This window comes from Lynx canadensis, chromosome B2, assembly GCF_007474595.2.
Source record: "Lynx canadensis isolate LIC74 chromosome B2, mLynCan4.pri.v2, whole genome shotgun sequence".
Lineage (NCBI taxonomy): Eukaryota > Metazoa > Chordata > Mammalia > Carnivora > Felidae > Lynx > Lynx canadensis.
In genome coordinates, this window is record NC_044307.1 from 30,008,638 (window position 1) to 30,029,628 (window position 20,991).

The 20,991-nt window shown below is 41.3% G+C and overlaps 1 protein-coding gene across 1 annotated transcript; it reads left to right on the forward strand.

Moving 5' to 3' along the window:
* The first annotated feature begins 15,648 nt into the window (after window positions 1-15,648).
* On the forward strand, window positions 15,649-17,724 carry LOC115514886 (protein PBMUCL2-like). Its single transcript, XM_030317053.1, is given in 5 exon segments — window positions 15,649-15,781; window positions 15,784-15,849; window positions 16,898-17,137; window positions 17,266-17,360; window positions 17,362-17,724. Coding segments are annotated over 5 exon segments (897 nt in total).
* The last annotated feature ends 3,267 nt before the right edge of the window (window positions 17,725-20,991 follow it).

Sequence of the window (20,991 nt, forward strand, 5' to 3'; positions counted from 1 at the left end):
ATTTTAAAAATTCAGGAATCCACAGTCTTAACTGCAAGGTTATACGATAGATTTCAAGACTGTGGCTTTTCCAGATCAGTTACTCTTAGTCTTCTAAACACACACTTCTTTAGTTAATACAATGACTGATTCCTGCACTTTGGTGGGGTCCATCCTCCGAACATTGGGAGACTGATTGTTTTGCTTTGCAAATTCTACCATATTGGCACAGCATAATAAATGAGAATTCATAGGCACAGAAAGGTCATTTTATTTTATTTTGCTTGTTTTGCTATCTTCTCAGAGACAGAAATAATACACAGTTATTACAATGTTACAAAGGTTACAATACAGTGATACAAAGAGAAACACAAAGGAAGTAATGAGGTTGAGATGAGATTTTTGTAATGGGTTTTCCTAAAAAGTGAAAGTTTGTGACTTTAGTCAACAAGGTGGGCTATTAAATGGAAGAGAAGGATTAATTTCTTAAAATATTTATATATTTTTTCCTTTTAGAGTGATACTTCTGCCCCTGAGAAATATTAGCACATATTACATCTATGACCTAGGCCTGGGTCCATTTTCCTGCAGCTTCAACAATAAAATGAGCTATGGAGGGGTCCTTGGTCTTGGCCATGAGGAACCATGAATGCAGGCCATGAATGGAACCACAGTCATGACGGTGATCATCGAATGAGTCATGAAGTATCCACAGAGGAGGCCAAGTGGAAGCCAGATATGGGACCATGATAGAAATGATAGAAACAACCCCAGGGCAGGCCTCAGAGGAAGTCATTGAAGAGGGCATGGCTATAGCCACTGGAAAATGGGAGACATTCTAAGGGACACCTTATGGAAGGAGGGGGTCATGGAGGAGAAGACAAAGCTCCATAATGGGGGAGTGAGTAAAGATGGGGGACCAGAATGTTCCCAGGGAAAGGCCATAGGTTATGGCATAGCTCAAGAACAGAACCAAGGAAAGTCTCTCAATATCTGACCAACAAAGCTCAAGCAGAGTGTGGTTTTAAAAGACAGCCACAGTTTTTCAGGCTTAGAAATGACCTCAAGTAAATGTATTTCCTGGACTCTCCCCATAAATCAGAATCTCAAGATCAAGGAGTTTGCTGGCCCTTGATAGGAGTGGGGACGGGTACTGTGACTGCACTCAACACAGCATTCCAGTACCCTCCATAGCTTGACTTTGTGTTTGAGAAGTCTTCTTCTCTTCTTTTGTGTCTTCTTCAGATGTTGTATGACTAAGAAGAGAATTACTAGATACTCTAAGGAATAAAAATTCATTAACATATGTGGTATCCAGATTAAATGCTTATCTTTTAAATTTTATTGGTTTGGCCTTGTCCTTTGTTTCTGAGTGACTGCCTGTGCCACTCAGTGTGCTAAGAGCTTTTACATGTACCATCATCTGGCCCTCACAACAATCCTATGAAGTCCAGATTACAATCCCCACTAAGCAGAGGAGAAAACTGTAACTCAGAAAAAAAGTTAATAAGTGAATAAAATTACACTGTAAGACAAGTTCTCTAACTCCAACTCCAACTGGTTCTGTGGTGGGGAGGGGATATTTTTCTATTTAGAAGTATTATAGGGATTTTTACCCTTAGAGCAGAGTACTGAGATCCTAGTACCAACTTGTGACTGACCACACCACTCATCCATCCCCCTCATGGAACTTCCCACTACAGACAATAGTCAGATCAACTGCCAAGCCCAGGGCATCCTAGAATCCAGAGTCCTGACCTCTCCCCTTTCAACACCTCATTTTCTACCACAGCTCATTCTCTTATAGCTTCTAGGACTCAGTCATTCACAGTTCTTTCATATCTTAAGATAAAAACTCCCCCAAAACATAAGTTTATGTTTTGTTTTTTTGGAGTAAAATGTCTAGCACATAGCGGGCAACAACTAAGTATTTGTGGGATGAATCCCCAACTATCTCTTGTTAGGTCATTTCCATCAGGCTTCATATGTCACGAATATTCTTCCACCCAAATGTCTAAATGATCTGAAATGGCTCCTCTGCCAGGAAACCTTGCTAGATTTTTGGAGGGAGTGGAAACAGCTTGTTTAGACTACATATAGCATAAAATTAAAACTTTCACAGGGTCTATTCCTAATTTTCTTGCCATGAACTGTAGACGAAGGAACTGTGAATCCCATTAGCTCATTACTATCTTTGTTTTGTTTTCCTTGTTCAGCTGTCTATGCATCATTTCTGTTGGCTCCATCTAAGTGTCTAAACAAAATGTACTTCAAGCCCTCAGTTCCCCAGCAGACTGTCAGTGTTTTTCTTGATGATTCAGCTTACCTAGCATATAGAACTGATGAGAAAAGCAGCTGAAGTTCCCCAGAATGTGAAAATTCCTATGAATTCTTCAAAAATAAGAGAGGGGTGCCTGGGTGGCTCAGTCGGTTAAGCATCTGACTCTTCATTTTGTGCAGGCCACAAATTCACAGATAGTGAGTTCAAGCCCTGCATTGGGCACTAGATTCTCCCTCTCTCTCTCAGCCCCTCCCCCGCTCTCTCTCTGTCTGTCTCTCAATATATATATATATATTTTTAATTTAATTTTTAATTTTTATTTTTTTAATTTAATTTTTTATTTTTTAAAATTTACATCCAAATGAGTTAGCATATACTGCAACAATGATTTCAGGAGTAGATTCCTTAATGGCCCTTACCCATTTAGCCCATTCCCCCTCCCATAACCCCTCCAGCAACCCTCAGTTTGTTCTCCATATTTATGAGTCTCTTCTGTTTTGTCCCCCTCCCTGTTTTTATATTATTTTTGTTTCCCTTCCCTTATATTCATCTGTTTTGTCTCTTGAAGTCCTCATATGAGTGAAGTCATATGATATTTGTCTTTCTCTGACTGACTAATTTCACTGAGCATAATACATTCCAGTTCCATCCACGTTGTTGCAAATGGCAAGATTTCATTCTTTTTGATTGCTGAGTAATACTCCATTGTATATATATATACCACATTTTCTTTATCCATTCATCCATCGATGGACATTTGGGCTCTTTCCATACTTTGGCTATTATTGATAGTGCTGCTATAAAAATGGGGGTGCATGTGTCCCTCTGAAACAGCACACCTGTATCCCTTGGATAAATGCCTGGTAGTGCAATTGCTGGGTTGTAGGGTAGTTCTATTTTTAGTTTTTTGAGGAACCTCTATACTGTTTTCCAGAGTGGCTGCACCAGCTTGCATTCCCACCAACAATGCAAAAGAGATCCTCTTTGCATCCTCGCCAACATGAGCTGTTGCCTGAGTTATTAATGTTAGCCATTCTGACAGGTGTAAGGTGGAATCTCATTGTGGTTTTGATTTATATTTCCCTGATGATGAGTGATTTGAGCATTTTTTTGTGTGTCAGTTGGCCATCTGGATGTCTTCTTTGGAGAAGTGTCTATTCATGTCTTTTGCCCATTTCTTCCCTGGATTATTTGTTTTTTAGGTGTTGAGTGGGTAAGTTCTTTATAGATTTTGGATACCAACCCTTTATCTGATATGTCATTTGCAAATATCTTCTCCCATTCTGTCAGTTGCCTTTTAGTTTTGTTGATTGTTTCCTTCACTGTACAGAAGATTTTTGTTTTGATGAGGTCCCAATAGTTCACTTTTGCTTTTGTTTCCTTTGCCTCTGGAGACGTGTTGAGTTAGAAGTTGATGCAGCCGAGGTCAAAGGGGTTTTTGCCTGCTTTCTCTTCGAGGATTTTGATGGCTTCCTGTCTATGTTTAAGTCTTTCATCCATTTTGAGTTTATTTTTGGGTATGGTGTAAGAAAGTGGTCCATGTTCATTGTTCTGCATGTCGCTGTCCAGTGTTCCCAGCAACACTTGCTGAAGAGAGTGTCTTTATTCCTTTGGATATTCTTTCCTGCTTTGTCAAAGATTAGTTGGCCATACACCAATGCACAGAAATCAATACATTCCAATACACCAACAATGAAGCAACGGAAAGAGAAATCAAGGAATTGATCCCATTTACAGTTGCACCAAAACCCGTAAAATACCTAGGAATAAATCTAATTAGACGTGAAAAATCTATACACTGAGAACTATAGAAAGTCTATGAAAGAAATTGAAGAAGACACAAAAAAATGGGGAAAGATTCCATGCTCCTGGGCAGGAAGAACAAATGTTGTTAAAATGTCGATACTATCCCAAGCAATCTACATATTCAAAGCAATCCCTTTAAAAATAACACCAGCATTCTTCACAGAGCTAGAATAATCCTAAAATTTGTATGGAACCAGAAAAGACCCTGAAAAGCCAAAGCAATTTTGAAAAATAAAACCAAAGCAGGAGGCATCACAATCCCAGACTTCAAGCTATACTACAAGGTTGTAGTCATCAAGACAGTATGGTACTGGCACAAGAACAGACACTCAGATCAATGGAACAGAATACAGAACCCAGAAATGTGTGGTCAACTAATCAAAATATATTTTTTATTTTTATTTTTTATTTCTTTTTATTTCTTTTATTTTTATTTTAATATTTTATTCGCACATAATTGACACACAGTGGATAGAACTAGTTTTGTATAGATTGTTTACAAGGTCTCTCAGTCCTCTTACAGTATGAGTTTTGGTAATCTTTAAATTATATTGCAACAAAATTGAAGTAAACAATCCTATTTTTTCTTATAATTAGCCTTATTCAAGTGTTTTCAAAAATTTACATCTGAGAAGAGTCAGTGCAAAAGTTCAAATCTGCCAGATACTCATACTGACTATAGGTGAACTCAAACTTCCTTTTAGTTAAGCAATGCCCCTGGTCAATTGTGTGCTCTACATGCATTCCTTAATCTTCACCACCACCATCTCCACTGTGATCCAACAAATATGCCTGTCCCTTCTAGCAGGGAACAGGAAAGAAAGAAAGAAGAAAGAAGGAAAGAAAGAAAGAAAGAAGGGAGGAAGGAAGAAGTCTATTTTAATAAAAGGAGCATGGCTGAATGGGGATGCACAGTTAAATTAATTTTTTTTGTAAAATGAAGATCAAATAGAAACTCATTTTTTCTCAATCTTTGATGAAAATATATCTCAAAAGCATACAGCTACTCTCGTACTTTAATACTGAACATGCAAAGTTTAGCTTGACTCAGTGCTGATTTTGGGACTAATCTGAGAATCAAAGAATATGTGTGTATATATATATATATATATATATATATATATTAAATATATGAAATTTATTGTCAAATTGGTTTCCATACAACACCCAGTGCTCATCCCAAAAGATGCCCTCTTCAATACCTATCACCCACCCTCCCCTCCCTCCCACCCCCCATCAGCTCTCTGTTCTCATTTTTTAAGAGTCTCTTATGCTTTGGCTCTCTCCCACTCTAACCTCTCTCTCTCTTTTTTTCCTTCCCCTCCCCCATGGGTTCCTGTTAAGTTTCTCAGGATCCACATAAGAGTGAAAACATATGGTATCTGTCTTTCTCTGTATGGCTTATTTCACTTAGCATAACACTCTCCAGTTCCGTCAAAAAATATTTTTTAAAAAAGAGAGAAGAATATCCCTATGAAGGGGGTTTGAAAGCAGAAACATTCTTCTCCAGTTGTCGTTACTCTCTGTAGGTCTCATCCAGTGTGTGTACTGGTAAATGTTTAACAACCAGTTTTCTGTGGTGCAAATGCTCCCACCATAGCTCATTTTAGGTTACCAATGTGACAATGAAAAGGAGATTGAGAAGAGATGTACACACACCATTATACACTATTTCCACCAGATACAATAGATGTACATAACTTCATGAGCATAGATAATAGTAAAATGTAGCAAAATAATTAGGAATTAATGAGTTTTGAGTATTTTTACCATTGTTTTAAATATAATTTAGTTCACAGTAAGCTAAATGTTTAAGTGGCTGTGTTGCAAAAAATCCTGAAAATGCAACAATTTAGGGACCTTGAAAACAGGTATGCACTGACACCAGGATACCACAGGTCTCATCTCCACAATAGTCCACAGCCCCACTCCTTCCACCCCCACCTCCCATGCCCCAGAGATTCTAACGTCTGTCCTTGAGTCTCTCTCCTGCCTCATTCAAGATGTGTCTTACATGCCTATGTATGCTCAGCAGCTCCCAGAGGTCCAGTCCCCAGTTCCAATTCACATTGAATCTCACTTGATATGCCCTTCCTACTAAATTCGGTTCATGAGGGCCTACTTCTAACACCCAGGCACTCAGGACTTCACATCCAGGAAACAAGGTGCTGAGTCAGAATAGGTTTTCAGCCCCATCTCTGCCTCAGAGGGTGGGTCCCCTCCACTTTGACAACTTGATCCTCTTGAACTATCCTACTTCCTGCTCCTCCCCAGGCCCTGCCTAATGGGATCATGTCATTCTCCATTCTCATGTACCTCCTGACCTCTGTACCCTTCCTCTCTGAGTTTAAGTATACTGTCACCTGCTTACATCTAGAAAAACAACAAGCCACATATCCTGCTCCTGCCCAGCCCAGATGATACTATAAAGACTTTCTTTGAAAGATAAAGAAAGAGGTGACATTCTATGGAGGAAACCCAAGGCACCAGGCACCAGCATCCCCACTCTGCAGCCCTAAGTGCTCTTTCCTGGTGGTTTTCTTTAGGTTAAGGACCCATTCTTTGAAGACTCAAACTGCCAGCACTCCAGCCTCAGATCTCTACCTGTTCTCTCTCAAGACCCTCTGTTGTGTTTTTTTTCTTTCCCTTCTAGGCTTTAGTCATATCTGGGACTCAGGAGTCCCCCTTCTAAGCTTCACAGGCAGATTATCTCAAGATGAAGAGAAAAACATTTTCCTTTGCACGTTGGCCATTGTTTCACCTTCTTCTACTTATAGGAAATGGTGAGTTATTTTGTTTAAAAAAGGATGTTCTTGGAGTTTAAGTACAGTTTAAGGAAATTTTTGACAACCCCTGGGATGCACACTCTGTCCTGTTAGTTCCCACTTTCCAAAAAAGGATTAGGGCCATTATCTTGCTCTATTCTCTCCAATTCACCCCAGCATTTATTCTCCATTCTGTTTCCAGTAGCAGCTCTTCTGCCCAGAAATCTGGCCTATTTCCCCTTTCCTAAATCAATATCAAATGGAGACATATTAGAGTTGGCAGAGATCTTAAAGTTACTCTCTGACCACCTACAGTAGGCAGGGATCCATCTCCAATATCTCTGACACTAGTCACCAAGCCTCTAGTTGAATATGTCAGGAGCAATGCTGTTCCACACTTGCATGGCTTTAACTTTTTCTAGAGTTTCCTCCATCCTGTCTTTGACTCATTTGTTTTATGCCCCTGAATAACACAAAATAAATCTACTCCCTCTCAGAAACCAGCTATTCATCTCAATTTCTCAGTTTCTCCATGAACTCTAACCCTAACCCACTTAGAGGCATTAACACAGGCTTTTGGATTCTTCCCCCAAATCTAAATTTGCAATCCTTACATTAGTCCAGACAACACACACACACACACACACACACACGGGTAGGGTGAGGGGAAGAAAATCTAAATCCCAGTGGAAGAACAGGGCCATTAATGAACCATGGATATATAGACATATGGGAGGTCAAGTTGTTATTGGGATGGAAAATCAGGGGGTAGAAGGTAGTCATGAGATAAAGGGAAAAAGTATGGCTTCACATTAACTCTAACTCACTAACCAAGAAGGTTTAGTCCCTTCCTTGAATCACAGATTATCTATTTGAGCTACATGTGGCTAGTTCTTTGATAGACTAAGTACCAAGGCCATTTGGATCCCTTAACTGGTGGTCCCAAAATTTTGTGTGCATAAAAATTACCTGATAGTAGTAAAATGTCCATCACTGTCCTTTCCCAAACTGATTCCCGTTGATTACCTTTCCCATAGAAAAAAGGTATAATTCTATTTGGAGACTTAATATGTATACACAGTCCTACCTAGGATGTGGAATAGTATATGGGCTAAGAACTGGCTCTGTGTCAGACTGCTGTGGTTTAAATCCCTGTCTAGGGTGGCTGGCTGGCTCAGTCAGTGGAGCATGCAACTCTTGATCTCAGGATTGTGAGTTCAAGTCCCACATTGGGCATGCACGTTGGGCATTTATGCATAAATAAATCCCAGTTCCATGATCTGCTAGCTACATAACCTGGGACCAATTGCTTAACTTCTCTAAACCTCAATTTCCCTAGCCATAAAATGTGAGTAATAACAGTCTCTATATCATGGTCGTAGTGTGAGGATTTGAAATACTAATTCATACATGGCACCTAAAACAATGCCTGAAACATAGTGACCACTCAATAATGATAGTTATTATAATTATCAGTAGTAGTAGTAGTTGAAGAACCAAGGTTTCCAAAGGAATTAACATGCCATCCTTTCTTAATAAGCTGTAACTTTCAATGTTAATGCTACAACGACCTACCCTGTATCAACCACACCATCCAGCAGGACCATCACAACCACCCACCCCGGAACAACTGCACCACCCAGAGGGACCATCACAACCACTCACCCTGGAACAACCACACCATCGAGCGGGACCATCACAACCACCTACCCTGGAACAACCACACCACCCAGTGGGATCATCATAACTACCCACCTTGGAACAACCACACTATCCAGTGGAACTAAAATAATACCTATGGCCTCTAATGTCACCAGCACAAGCACTGCCACTCCAGAGAATGAGGAAAATCCTAACAGATACTTCAGGCCATGGGAAATTTCCCTAATCACCCTGGCCTCCATTGGAATGGCTGTGATCCTCTTCACTGGGCTCCTCTTCTGCTTTGTGAGTGCCTGAAGTACAGGAACCTCTTTTTCTGAGAAAAAGAGAGCAGGAAAGTGAGGAAGGAAATATAGTAAAGAGAGCAGGGTCACTGTAGGGATATTAGGGAGTGGGAAATCAGTAGATAGAAAACAAGACTTAGAAACAGCAGGTTAGAACCAGCAAGACAGATGGTTAGAAAAGCTAAGACATATTCAGAGGAGATGAGAGAAAGGTGGAGTCAAAAAGAGCAATGGGGAGTAGTGCTGGCAGGGAGGAGGATGCTTGGGACTGGAGAACACTGGAAGAGGGGGCATAACTCAGAAATGATTCATCCTTTTGTTTTCTGGAGAAACTTTCTACGCCTAAGAAACCTTTTCAACACAGATCTCTACTACTCCTATGGTTCCAACCTTGGTCCACATCTTACAGCTTTTATGGAGTCCATCATGGGTCTGTGATTGAGTCCAGTGGAGACCAGTCTCCCCCTGCAGCCATGTAGCTGACTGACTGAGAGACACAAGTGGCCCTGAATAGCGCTGAAGGCAGAAGCATCACCTCAGCGGGAGAGAGAGAGAGCTGACCTGGATGACTGGAGGGTCTGACTTATGTCCTATATGCCCCCATGGCTGCTCCTCCCAGCTCTAACACTCCTCCCTCTCACTTTTTCCAGACCATGAAAATGAGGCTGTAGTTGTAACTGAATTATTAAATTAATGTGTCAAATACATGTGATAGCCAAACAGTATGTGTTAGTGTTTATATATTGCTGTGAGTAGAAGTTCCCTGTATCCCAAAGACCACTCTTTCCTGTATCCTCTCAGCTTTTAAATCCCTAGAGTGAAATCCAGAGACCTTATAGCTGCCCCATTTTCTTCCCTGTCTTGTCCGCATTCCTTTAAGGCCTCTAGGTTGATGGAAGAATTGAATCAGGAAAAATGAGGGAAGGCAAGTGTTGGACTTCACAGATTTATGTTGCACAATGAAGAGATGGTCTCTGTGTGAGCCTAGAGTGTGAAGTGTTGGGGTTGCTGTGAGATAAAGACTTAACAGTTAATGGGGCTAATCCCAGGAATGGCCACATTGACTGTTCATATATGCTATGGGCTTGGACTCTTTACTGAAAAGACAGGTTTGAGTGGCCACCTTTCTCTCCTATGAGCTGCCAGCCTCAAGAGGGCTACCAGACAAGGAGACCATGCTCCCAGTTTCTGCAAGGATGGGCCCAGCCTGCCCTGCCAGGAGCTGCAAAACCAGCCTCCCCTGCAAACCATCCCCTGCAGCATCTCCTGCAAAACCAGGCCTCAAAGCAGAGACACAAAGCTTGTGTATTAACACCATGCTCTTGCTGAAGGCCACCGCCTTGTTAAGGCTTCTGGTGCAACTTGCTCCTCACACACATTCCACTAACCTTCCTGGCAGCAAATGAATCACTCACCTTAACTTAACCTTATGTCTTAACCCTAAGTCTCTTCAGCCTCTATCATTCTCAAAGTCTGGATCTTTGCCAGAGCCTTTTTAACAGGACCAAAGCTGTTTATGTACATTTTATAACACTATTAACAAAATAGTTTTAAAATGCTGTATAGAAGCCAAATGCAAAAGAATACCTATTGTTTGATTACATTTCTTTCAATTTCAAGAATAAACAGAACTAACCTATAGTGACAGAGATTAGATCACTGATTTCCCATGGAGGTGAGAATTTTTATAAAGGGAAAATTTCTGGGTGATAGAAATGTTTTATATCTTGGTTGGTCTTTTGGTTACACATGTAAATATATCTATCAAAACTCATCTGAGTACTTAAGATATGTGCATTTCACGGTCTGTAAATTTTACCTAAACAAAACTATATGGTAGTTAGGGTTGTGTTTTTTACCACATAACAGTTTAATGCTACACAATTCTTAAAATAAATTATACTATATAATTTTACTATGTAGTGGTCTTATACCCGAAGTTTCTAACTAGTTATCTCTTCAGTTTTAATAGTCCCCAGTCCTTTGTCTTAAAGTAATTATCACATTTCTCATTCATTTCTTCATTCATTCATTCATTCACCATATTTACTCAGCATGTGCTGAGTGCCAGGTCTAGAGAAGTTGGGGAGACAAGGATGAATGTGTAGGTCACAATTTGATAAAGAGGACACACTTGTAGACATAAGTTTAGGCCAATGCATCAAGTACTATTAATTAAGGTACTCCAAGAAAAAACATGGAACTTGACCAAGGGAAGAGGGACTGACTCACATAAATGACTTTGATTCAGATCATAAAGAGCTGGCAGGCATTTATAAGGAGGAAAAGGAGAAATATCAAGCAATCACCTTGTGCAAGACGAGGTGTGGCACTGCTAGTGAATGGTCAAAAGAACTGTGGGACTAGGTAGGACAGCACAGGGAAATGAGGCCAGAGAATTAACTATGTGGTTTTGGATGCCACACCAAGGTAGTGAGATTTCCTTCTGTAACACCAGGAAGCCAACAGATTGTTTTAAGGTGTGGGATTAAATATTTTTTCCAAACAAGAACATTCTGCCTGAGTGAGTAGAAAATAGAGGCTGGAATCCAGTAGGGACTGAAATTCAAAAGCTCTTGTAATGTCCCAGCAAAGAAACAAACAAATCCAAGAGCACAACTGGAAATAGGAATCAAGAAGAAAAGTGGATTTCAAGAGGTTTCTGCCTAGCAGTTTTTTAAAAATCCCCTTCTCCAGAGCCCATAGTGACTTTTTTTTAGAAGTCCTGTTTCAGGGAGGTCCTCTTCTAACAGCTGTAGGCAATTTTCTTAAAATTAATTTATCAAATGATTAATTCTTTGAATTTTTTAATTGTCTTTAAACAAAAATCAACATGTCTCCCACCTGCTGTAGCTAGAGCCTGGACTAGGGGACAGGCAGAGGGGAGACTGAAGAATATCTTATTGCTTATGACATGTTTTATAGACAAGAATACAATAAAACCTTGGTTTGTGAGCATAATTTGTTCTGGAAACATGCTTGTAATCCAAAGCATCTGTATCTTGTATATCAAAGCAAATTTCAAGAATCATTGACTCAGTTGTTTTCATGTAACATTCAGTGTTACATACTACTCATATTGCAAGATGTCACTTGTTTATCAAGTTAAAATTTATTAGAAATATTTGCTCATCTTGTGGAACACTCACAGAACAAATTACTTGCAATCCAAGGTTTTACTATATACTCAAGAAGATATATTTATTTATAAAAATCTTCATATAAAACACTATATTCAAGAACATATGCAAGAAAATAGTTTATTCTTGGGGTGCCTGGGTGGCTCCGTCAGTTGAGCATCTGACTTCAGCTCAGGTCATGATCTCACGGTTTAGGAGTTCAAGCCTGGAGTCAGGCTCTGTGCTGACAGCTCAGAGTCTGGAGCCTGCTTCAGATTCTGTGTCTCCCTCTCTCTGCCCCTTCCCTGCTCATCCTCTGTCTCTCTCTGTCTCTCAAAAATGAATGAACATTAAAAAAAACAAAATAGTTTATTCTTGACTAATGAATAATTGCAAACATTATTTCCATGTATAATATATAGATTATGGTAAAACCAATAAGGCTACAGACTATATAATTTCATTCATACAACTTTCTGGAAATAGCAAAATTATAGGGACAGAAACCAGGTCTGTTTTGCCAAAATCTGGGAGTCAAGGTAATTGAGGTAGGGTTGACTGTTAAGGAACAGCATAGGAAGGGTTTGGGCGGTGGGGTGAGGAAATATTTCAGAGTGGTGAAGACATGACTCTATAATTTATCAAAATCCATATAATTGTACCCTACAAAGAGTAAATTTTACTGTGTGGAAATTTAGCAAATCAAGCAGGGTGGAGGGGGAGAGGTGGAATGCAGACTCTGACAAATGAACCACATAACCGTATCGAATGAGATAGGGAAGGAGCTGACCTCAGTAACTTTGAAAAACAGTGTTTTGACTGTTAGACTAAAGACACAAAGAATTGTGCACAAATACAGTACTCTAGTTGACAAATTTGTCTTCTCACATGGGTGTGGATTAGCAATTCCAAAACTACTATCTGTTTAATAGGGATGAATAAATAAGTACTAGAAATATTGTAGGGACACCTGGCTGGCTCAGTCAGTAAAGCATTGTGAGTTGTGAGTTTGAGGTTGTGAGTTTGAGCACCATGTCGGGTGTATACATTATTTAAAAATAAAATATTTAAAAAAATTTTAACGTTTATTGTTTATTCTTGAGAGAGTTAGAGAAACAGAGACGGGGGAGGGGCAGAGAGACAGGGAGACAAAGCCCGACACAGGGCTTGAACCCACAAACGATGAGATCATGACCTGAGCCAAAGTCAGATGCTCATCCGACTGAGCCACCCAGGCACCCCTAAAAATAAAATATTAAAAAAAAATACATATTTTTTTACAATAAATATTGTATTTATTTACAATAAATATTGTAAATATTGCAAGCAATGTCAGAGAAAGAAATTACAAATAGCGGAAGGGGAGAGGGTAGAATGAACTGTGTGTTACTAGACTGGAGCTAGATGTATCTTAATTGACTGAGCCACCCAGGCGCCCTGGAGCTAAAGGTATCAAACTGGACTCATGTTTGTGTTTAATATATTTGCAGATAGATAATACAGAAATAAATACAGGTATGTGTTTGCGTATGAGTTAGCATTTATTTATTTGTTTATTTATTTATTTATTTCCTGGCTCTACTGTGACAGACAAGAAGCAGCAATTCCTAATTAACAATGGACACACCTAGTGCCCAGATCTTGGTTTCTAAATATTTTTCCCTAATAAACAGAACCAGAGTTGCATGGAGAAATGGCTGATTCCAGGGCCTGGGCAGAGAATATACAAAATAAGCATGGAGTTGGGGCGCCTGGGTGGCTCAGTCGGTTAAGCCGCGGACTTCGGCTCAGGTCATGATCTCGCAGTTCGTGAGTTCATGATCTCGCAGTTCGTGAGTTCGAGCCCCGCGTCGTCGGGCTCTGTGCTGACAGCTCAGAGCCTGGAGCCTGTTTCAGATTCTGTGTCTCCCTCTCTCTGACCCTCCCCCGCTCATGCTCTGTCTCTCTCTGTCTCAAAATAAATAAACGTTAAAAAAAATTCAAAATAATCATGGAGCATTTTGTGATGACAGGATGTAAGAAAATACTTTAAAAGAGGGCGCTGGTTAGCTCAGTCAGTAGAATATGCAACTCTTGACCTCAGGGTCATGAGTTTGAGCCCCACGTTGGGCATAGAGCCTACTTAAAAAAAAAAAAAGAGGGGCGCCTGGGTGGCTCAGTCGGTTAAGCGTCCGACTTCGGCTCAGGTCACGATCTCACGGTCCGTGAGTTCCAGCCCCGCGTCGGGCTCTGGGCTGACTGCTCAGAGCCTGGAGCCTGCTTCGGATTCTGTGCCTCCCTGTCTTTCTGACCCTCCCCTGTTCATGCTCTGTCTCTCTCTGTCTCAAAAATAAATAAACGTTAAAAAAAATTAAAAAAAAAAAAAAAAGAATATTTGCATAGTCTCAAAACATCTCCCCCCAAATATTTAGTGATTACAAAGGGAAAAATAGTAAATTTACAGTGGGGATCCTGTCAGGCACCACCTTAACAGTGTTCAATGTTAACATCACCAGTAATAAGTCACATTGATATCATGATCTCCCTGATACAAGGCACCAAGAAGGGCACAGCACCTTTGTGGTATACCTCCCAATAATTCATAACACCAATTTAATCATAGGATATCAAATAAATGATAAGAAATCAGACAAACTGAGGCATCTGGGTTAGTCAGTCAAGCATCCAACTTTAGTTCAGGTCATGATCTCATGGTTCTGGGTTTGAGCCCTGCATTGGGTTGTCTGCTCTCAGCACAGAGCCCACTTACGATCCTCTGTACCCCCTTACTCTGCCCCTCCCCCACTTGTGCTCTCTTTTCCTCAAAAATAAATAAACATTAAAAAAAAAATCAGACAAACCAGAATCATGGGGCATTCTATAAAATGTGCGACCATTGCTCTGCATGAAAAACAAAGAAAGAGAGAAACTATCACAGATTGTAGGAAGGAGCCTAAGGAAAGGTGATGAGTGAGTACCACGTGGAATCTTGGATACAGGTCAGAGAAGGAAGGAATATGAGCATTCTCATTCCAGGCCCGAAGGAACCTTTGGAGGTGAGCTAATTTCATCTAGTAATTGAGGCAATCTCTTGATAGCATGAGGGCACTGAAGCAGTAGGAACCAGGAGCCCAGCATCTGTGGGCTGCAGACAAGCCAGTGAAAAGGATCTGTGTGATGACTGAGAGAAGAGAGTGGTTTTAAGACAGTGAGATCAGGTGTTTACATCCCCCTCATCAATGTCACTCCTTTCTGTTAAGGACCAAGGTGCTCTACACCCTCTGACATCTAGTTCTTCTCGTACCATGCACTATCCCCCCAAGAGAGGCCTAGCTTATACTTTCCTTGTCCACCTTGACCTTACCACTCCCACCTGTGGAAGGGAAATCCTCACCCCTCTCTGAGGGCTGAGACACTGTGTGGAGAACAGCTTTCATCCAGGGCTCTACATCAGAAAGTGATGCCACCCATGCTGATAAGCTTGATATCATTACTGTTGAACTCTGGGCTCTGGGCCAGAGCCAAGAGCCCCTTTGCACCAGCGACATCTCTCTTCTTCCCTGCCACTTCAGAATATCAGAGCTTGACTGACAGAGAGTAATGGAGCAGGCTGCTCCTCCCTGCAAGAAGACAGAGGAGTACTGGATTCCCTTGGCAGCAGCACATTTAAATTCCACAGCCACTGTGGGCTTAAGGAGAAGGAAAGAGAGAGAGAGAGAGTAGAAGGAAGGAGGGAGGAAAAAATGCTTCCAGCCCTTGTGGTTTCTCTCGAGATGAAAAGAAGAAACTGCTCTGCCACATCCCTTCTCCTGCTACTCCTGCTTCTACTTGGGGTTTCAGAATTGGGTGAGTGAATTAACTTTGAAGAAGATGCAAAGGCTCCTCAGGGCCTGCAGAAACAAGGGTTGGGATCCATGGAGAAGAAAGATCCTGGGACTCAGGCAGGGCCAGTCGTGAGCAAAGCTATGGAATAAGTAAATGAACCTTGGGAAGTTCTGGACCCTGCTATCTGCCCCCAACCTCCTGTCACAGGTAAGCAGGGCTCCCAGGGACCTGTTAATTCTCTTTCTCACATCCTCTTTCAAGGAAATGGTCTACTTTTGATTACTTACACTTTATTTAAGTTTCTCTGTTTCAATTCTCCTTAGAAATAAAGGATTTGAGCCTTATTAGAGGAATTTGGGGAATCAGCAGCAGATAGGGAGGAATTCTTTTGGACAGAAAGACCCAAAACTCCAAAAGTAATGCCATGTAGGCTGCATTTATTCATAAGAATAAATACTCCCAGTTCTGATTCCCTGCAGGTGGGGGCAGTGGGAGGTGCAGATGCTTCATGTCTTCCTTCTACTTATACCCAGCTCAGTGCAGCTGTCAACCTCAATCAGCTCACACATCCCTCATGATTCATGCAACCCAAGCAACCTTGAATCTTACCTGCCTCCAATCTTTCCACTTCAGCATCAGAACAGAACCAGGAACTGATTTAGAAATCACACACCAAGCCATGACCTGAATTTAATCTCTAGTATGAATCACAGGTCCCGCCTCATTTGTTTACCAGAGCCCCAGACAGAACTGAATGAGAGTTCACATACACATACACATACACATACACATACACATACACATACAAACACAGAGTAAGAATACCTAATTTGCTGAACTACTATCCCCGGGGGCAAGAGTGCAAGGGAAGAGTGACCTTAAGGCAGAATCGGGTTTACTATTCCACAGAAAGAGACCAGAACTGCAAAAAGTAAAATCAAAAGCTGGTGAGCAGACCTTGTAAGGTTATGACTTAGCTCTGGATACTCCATATTATAAAACAAGAGGAAGCCTTGTGGAATATGTTTTATCAGAATTAAATCCAAAATACCAAATGATCCTTAACTCGAATAAGTCCAACCACATTATATGGGGGGACCAGTTATATAAATGGGAGGATAACTATTAAAAACATTAAGCTGAGCAGATGATGACAGGCCATCAAAGATTCACTTAAAAGAGATTATTTTTTAGTAGGAACAAGCCAAAATGTTTCTACTAAGGACCCAGTGGGTAGCCCTGATGACTCACAGACAAAAGAAAAATATACCAGTGATGACCTGAGGACCATTGAGGACTACACTACTGAACACGTGGTGACCCCTGAGGACTACACCTCTGTAGATGCAGGGGCCACCCAGGACTCTACCACTGTAGATCTGGGGATCACCAAGGACCCTCCCACTGTAGACCCAGGGAACACCGAGGACTCTACCATTAGACCTGGGGACCACTGAGGACTATACCATTGTAGATCCAAAGACCACCAAGGGCTATACCACTGTAGATCTGAGGGCCACCCAGGACTCGACTAGTGTAGATTCAGAGACCACCGAGGACTCTACCATTAGACCTAGGGACCACTGAGGACTATACCACTATAGATCCAGGGACCACTGAGAACTATGGCACTGTAGATCCAGAGACCACAGAGAACTACACCACTACAGGTCCAGGGACCACTGACTGCAGACCCGAGGACCACCAAGGACTATAGCACTGTAGATCTGCGGACCACAGATGACTATTTCAATAAAGACCTGAGGGCCACCAAGTGCTATTTCACTACAGACCTGGGGTCCACCAAGGAGTACTTCACTGCAGACCCAGGGACCACAGAGGAATATATCACTGATGACCTGGTGACCTGTGAGGATCATGTCATTGAGGGCCCGGGCATCACCGAAGACTACACCACTAAACACCTGGATATACCTGAGGACTACATTTCTTCAGGCCTGGGAGCAGCAAGCTCTACACCACTAAACATCCAGACACTCATCCTGAGGGAACAGATTCAGTAACCTCAGTGAACCCCACTGGATTGCTGACACCTATCAGAATCATCCTTATTTCCCTGGCTGCCACCACAGTGGCAGTTGCATTCTTTGTTGGACTCAACTTCTTTGTGGTGACTATCCGCCCAGGAATGTGAAAGACATGGGAACGAGGGTATTAAGGAGGAGGATGTGGGCATGAGTTGAGGCATGATAAATTGTCAGAGGTGAGGAAACCTACATAGAGCTTTGGAAAGATACAGAGAGAGACAGAGATGGAGAGAAAGGAGAGGAGCAGGTAACATAAAAAATAAGGACAGAACTAAGGGAGAGAGGAAGTTGTTAGAGACAGAGGGAGAAGGAGAGAAAGAGGGTAGGAGAAAAGAGTATGGAGGAAAATAAAGCAGACAGAAGGAAGAACATAAAAATACAAATATAGTAAGGTATGGTGAGAGCTAGAGCAAGGTATAAACCATTAAGTAAAGATAGATGTAAAAATTTGGAAATTTTCATAAAAAGACAAGAAATTGGTGGTAAGAGGAGAGAAGGAAATAGAAACATTCTGAATGGCCCACTCATCTCAAAAATGATATTATTTTGTGTTGATTGCTACCCACTCTGAAATTCTGCAAAAGATTTTTTAAAACCAGGTTTGGGTAGGTTTTATGAACATGGGCTACAAAATATCAGAGAGACAATTGATAAGAGCTCTCAAAATGGGGTCTCTATGTATTTTTATGCCTCTGCCATTGCTTCTACAGGGAAGATAAGAAGACTCCACACCAGCCTTGTGGTTTGCTCTTACTGACTTTTGGTTAAAAACCTAAGCCTTCAATGTTTGACTTCTGCTGAATGGGAAAGGGCTGGTCCTTTTTGGCCATACTGACCTAAGGATTAAGTTCCTGTTGAAATCTTTAACAAGTGGTGGCTTACATGACTAGCCAGCTCATGCAGGTCATTAAAGCCCCATTAATTCATTGATGCCACTGTGCATTGACCCCAAGAGGCAAACCCACAGCTTGGGATCAGTTTGGAAGTGTGATTTAAGTAAAAAATAATGCATTATTCAGTTGAGGTGTTCATGTTTAATTCCACCAAAAACACTATGAAATTTGAACATTCTGATGGATGGCTGACAAGAGGAAAAGGGGAATAATAGCCTCCATATGTACTTGACACACACATGAGTCACATTCAGTATTCACCAGTAGAGGGAGGACCTCCTTGACTTCACTGTTACACAAACAAGTGGATTTTTAATTACGTGGATCAGGATGAAAAGCCAGACACTCTTGCTCCAGGTTGGTGGATACTCTCCTCCCTCCAAACCAGACCTCTAAGTGCTGATACAGAGTAATCACTAACAATGGCACCTTCTTAACCTCTTGTAGAGACTAAAAATGAGATGGCTAAAAAGGCTCAGAGTACAGAAAGAGGAAATTCTGTGTTCCCAAACTTGCTAAAATTTTAACTTTAAAATTTTTAAAAATATTTTTATTTATTTTTGAGACAGAGACAGAGCATGAGCAGGGGAGGGGCAGAGAGAGACACACACAGAATCCAAAGCAGGCTCCAGGCTCTGAGCTATCAGCACAGAGCCCGACGTGGGGCTCGAACTCGCAGACTGTGAGATCATGACCTGAGCCGAAGTCTGACACTTAACTGACTGAGCCACCCAGGCACCCCTAAAATTTTAACTTTTAAACATTTAACCAAAAATGTTTATGGGGCAGCTGGGTAACTCAGTCGGTTAAGCATCGGACTTCAGCTCAGGTCATGATTTCACAGTCCATGAGTTCTAGCCCTGGGTTGGGCCCTATGCTGACAGCTCTCTTCCCCTCCCCCACTCATCCTCTGTCCCTCAAAAAATGAATAAACATTAAAAAAATCTTTTTAATGCTTAAAAGATAAGAATTATCTATATTTTCATCTCTCCCCCTAATTCTATTTATCAAAACAGTTTTATTTTCCCTACATGACTTCTTTTTGGAAATTATGTATCTCTAGGGGTAAGTGTCAAGATCTAAAGAAAATGGTGATACAGGTAGGAGTCATAGAGCTGAGAAGAGGAGGTGGATTGATCTTGATAACTCACACATCAGTTAAGAAAGAAACTGTCTTAAAACCAAACCACTTCCTTCTCCTCTATAAGAATTGATTCCTGGAGTCATTAAATCCATCCACCAGGTTTATTTATTTTCCCCATGCCATGGATTGGAGTGCACCATGAAAAGGATAACAGCAATAACTATAATGGGTTCTAGAGCAAATCAATTTAGACCCTGGTCAGTCTCTGCAGGACCATGAAGTGGATCCTCAGACTTCTACTTTTCTACCCCATTCCAAAGCCCTGGGACCACCAGATGAGGAAGGCAGCTGGCCCTGGGAATAAGCACATCAGAGGCACCCAGAAGGATGTCTGTCTGCTCTGAGTATCCCCTAATTCTGACTGGCCATAGTTGCTTCCTCAGGAAAATTGCCTTTCCCTGTCTACCAGGTTTAGTCATGAAAGCTATTTGAAGGAGACAGACAAAACTCAGCTAGAAGAGATATTCATTAATTCTCACCAAACGAATAAAGCAAATGTTCATCTATTTCTGTTCGGGTCTCATATCTAAATTTAACAAAATGGTGAAGTACCAGGCAGAAGCCACTCTATGCCTTTCTGTCGGTCCAATTTGAATCTGTGTACTGAAGGATACAGCTTTCTGGTCTCTCAAGAGCACTACACCCAAGTCCTGTGCACACCCAGGCCAAAGGATTATGTTTACAGGATGTAGCTAACTGGTCACTCAGCAAGTATCAAGTGAGCACCTACTGTAGGGATGGGCCACCATAGCAAATAACTGAGTTTCATTTCAGTCATGGTGCGAAATGAGCGACAAAGTCTTGATCTGACCTCTCACAGGAGAATAGCTGTACCTATATGGGTCACACAGAGAGAAATTCATGGAAAAGCCTACAAATGATATGTAAGATGGCTAAGACCACAAACAAGGCCAAAGTATCAAACATAACAGCTCCATGAGGAGTTTAGGACAAAAAGCCAAGAGAAAAATATTTGAAGATAGCTGATTGTTGGTTTCCCACCCAGCCACTATTATCAGCATCACCACCACCGTTTAATAATGGAATTGTGGTATGGAATTCCTTGGTGGCTCAGTCGGTTAAGCATCCAACTCTTGGTTTTCACTCAGATCTCACAATTCATGAGATTGAGCCCTGCTTTAGGCTCTGCACTGACAGTGTACTGAAGTCTACTTGGATTCTTTCTCTCTCTCTCTCTCTCTCTCT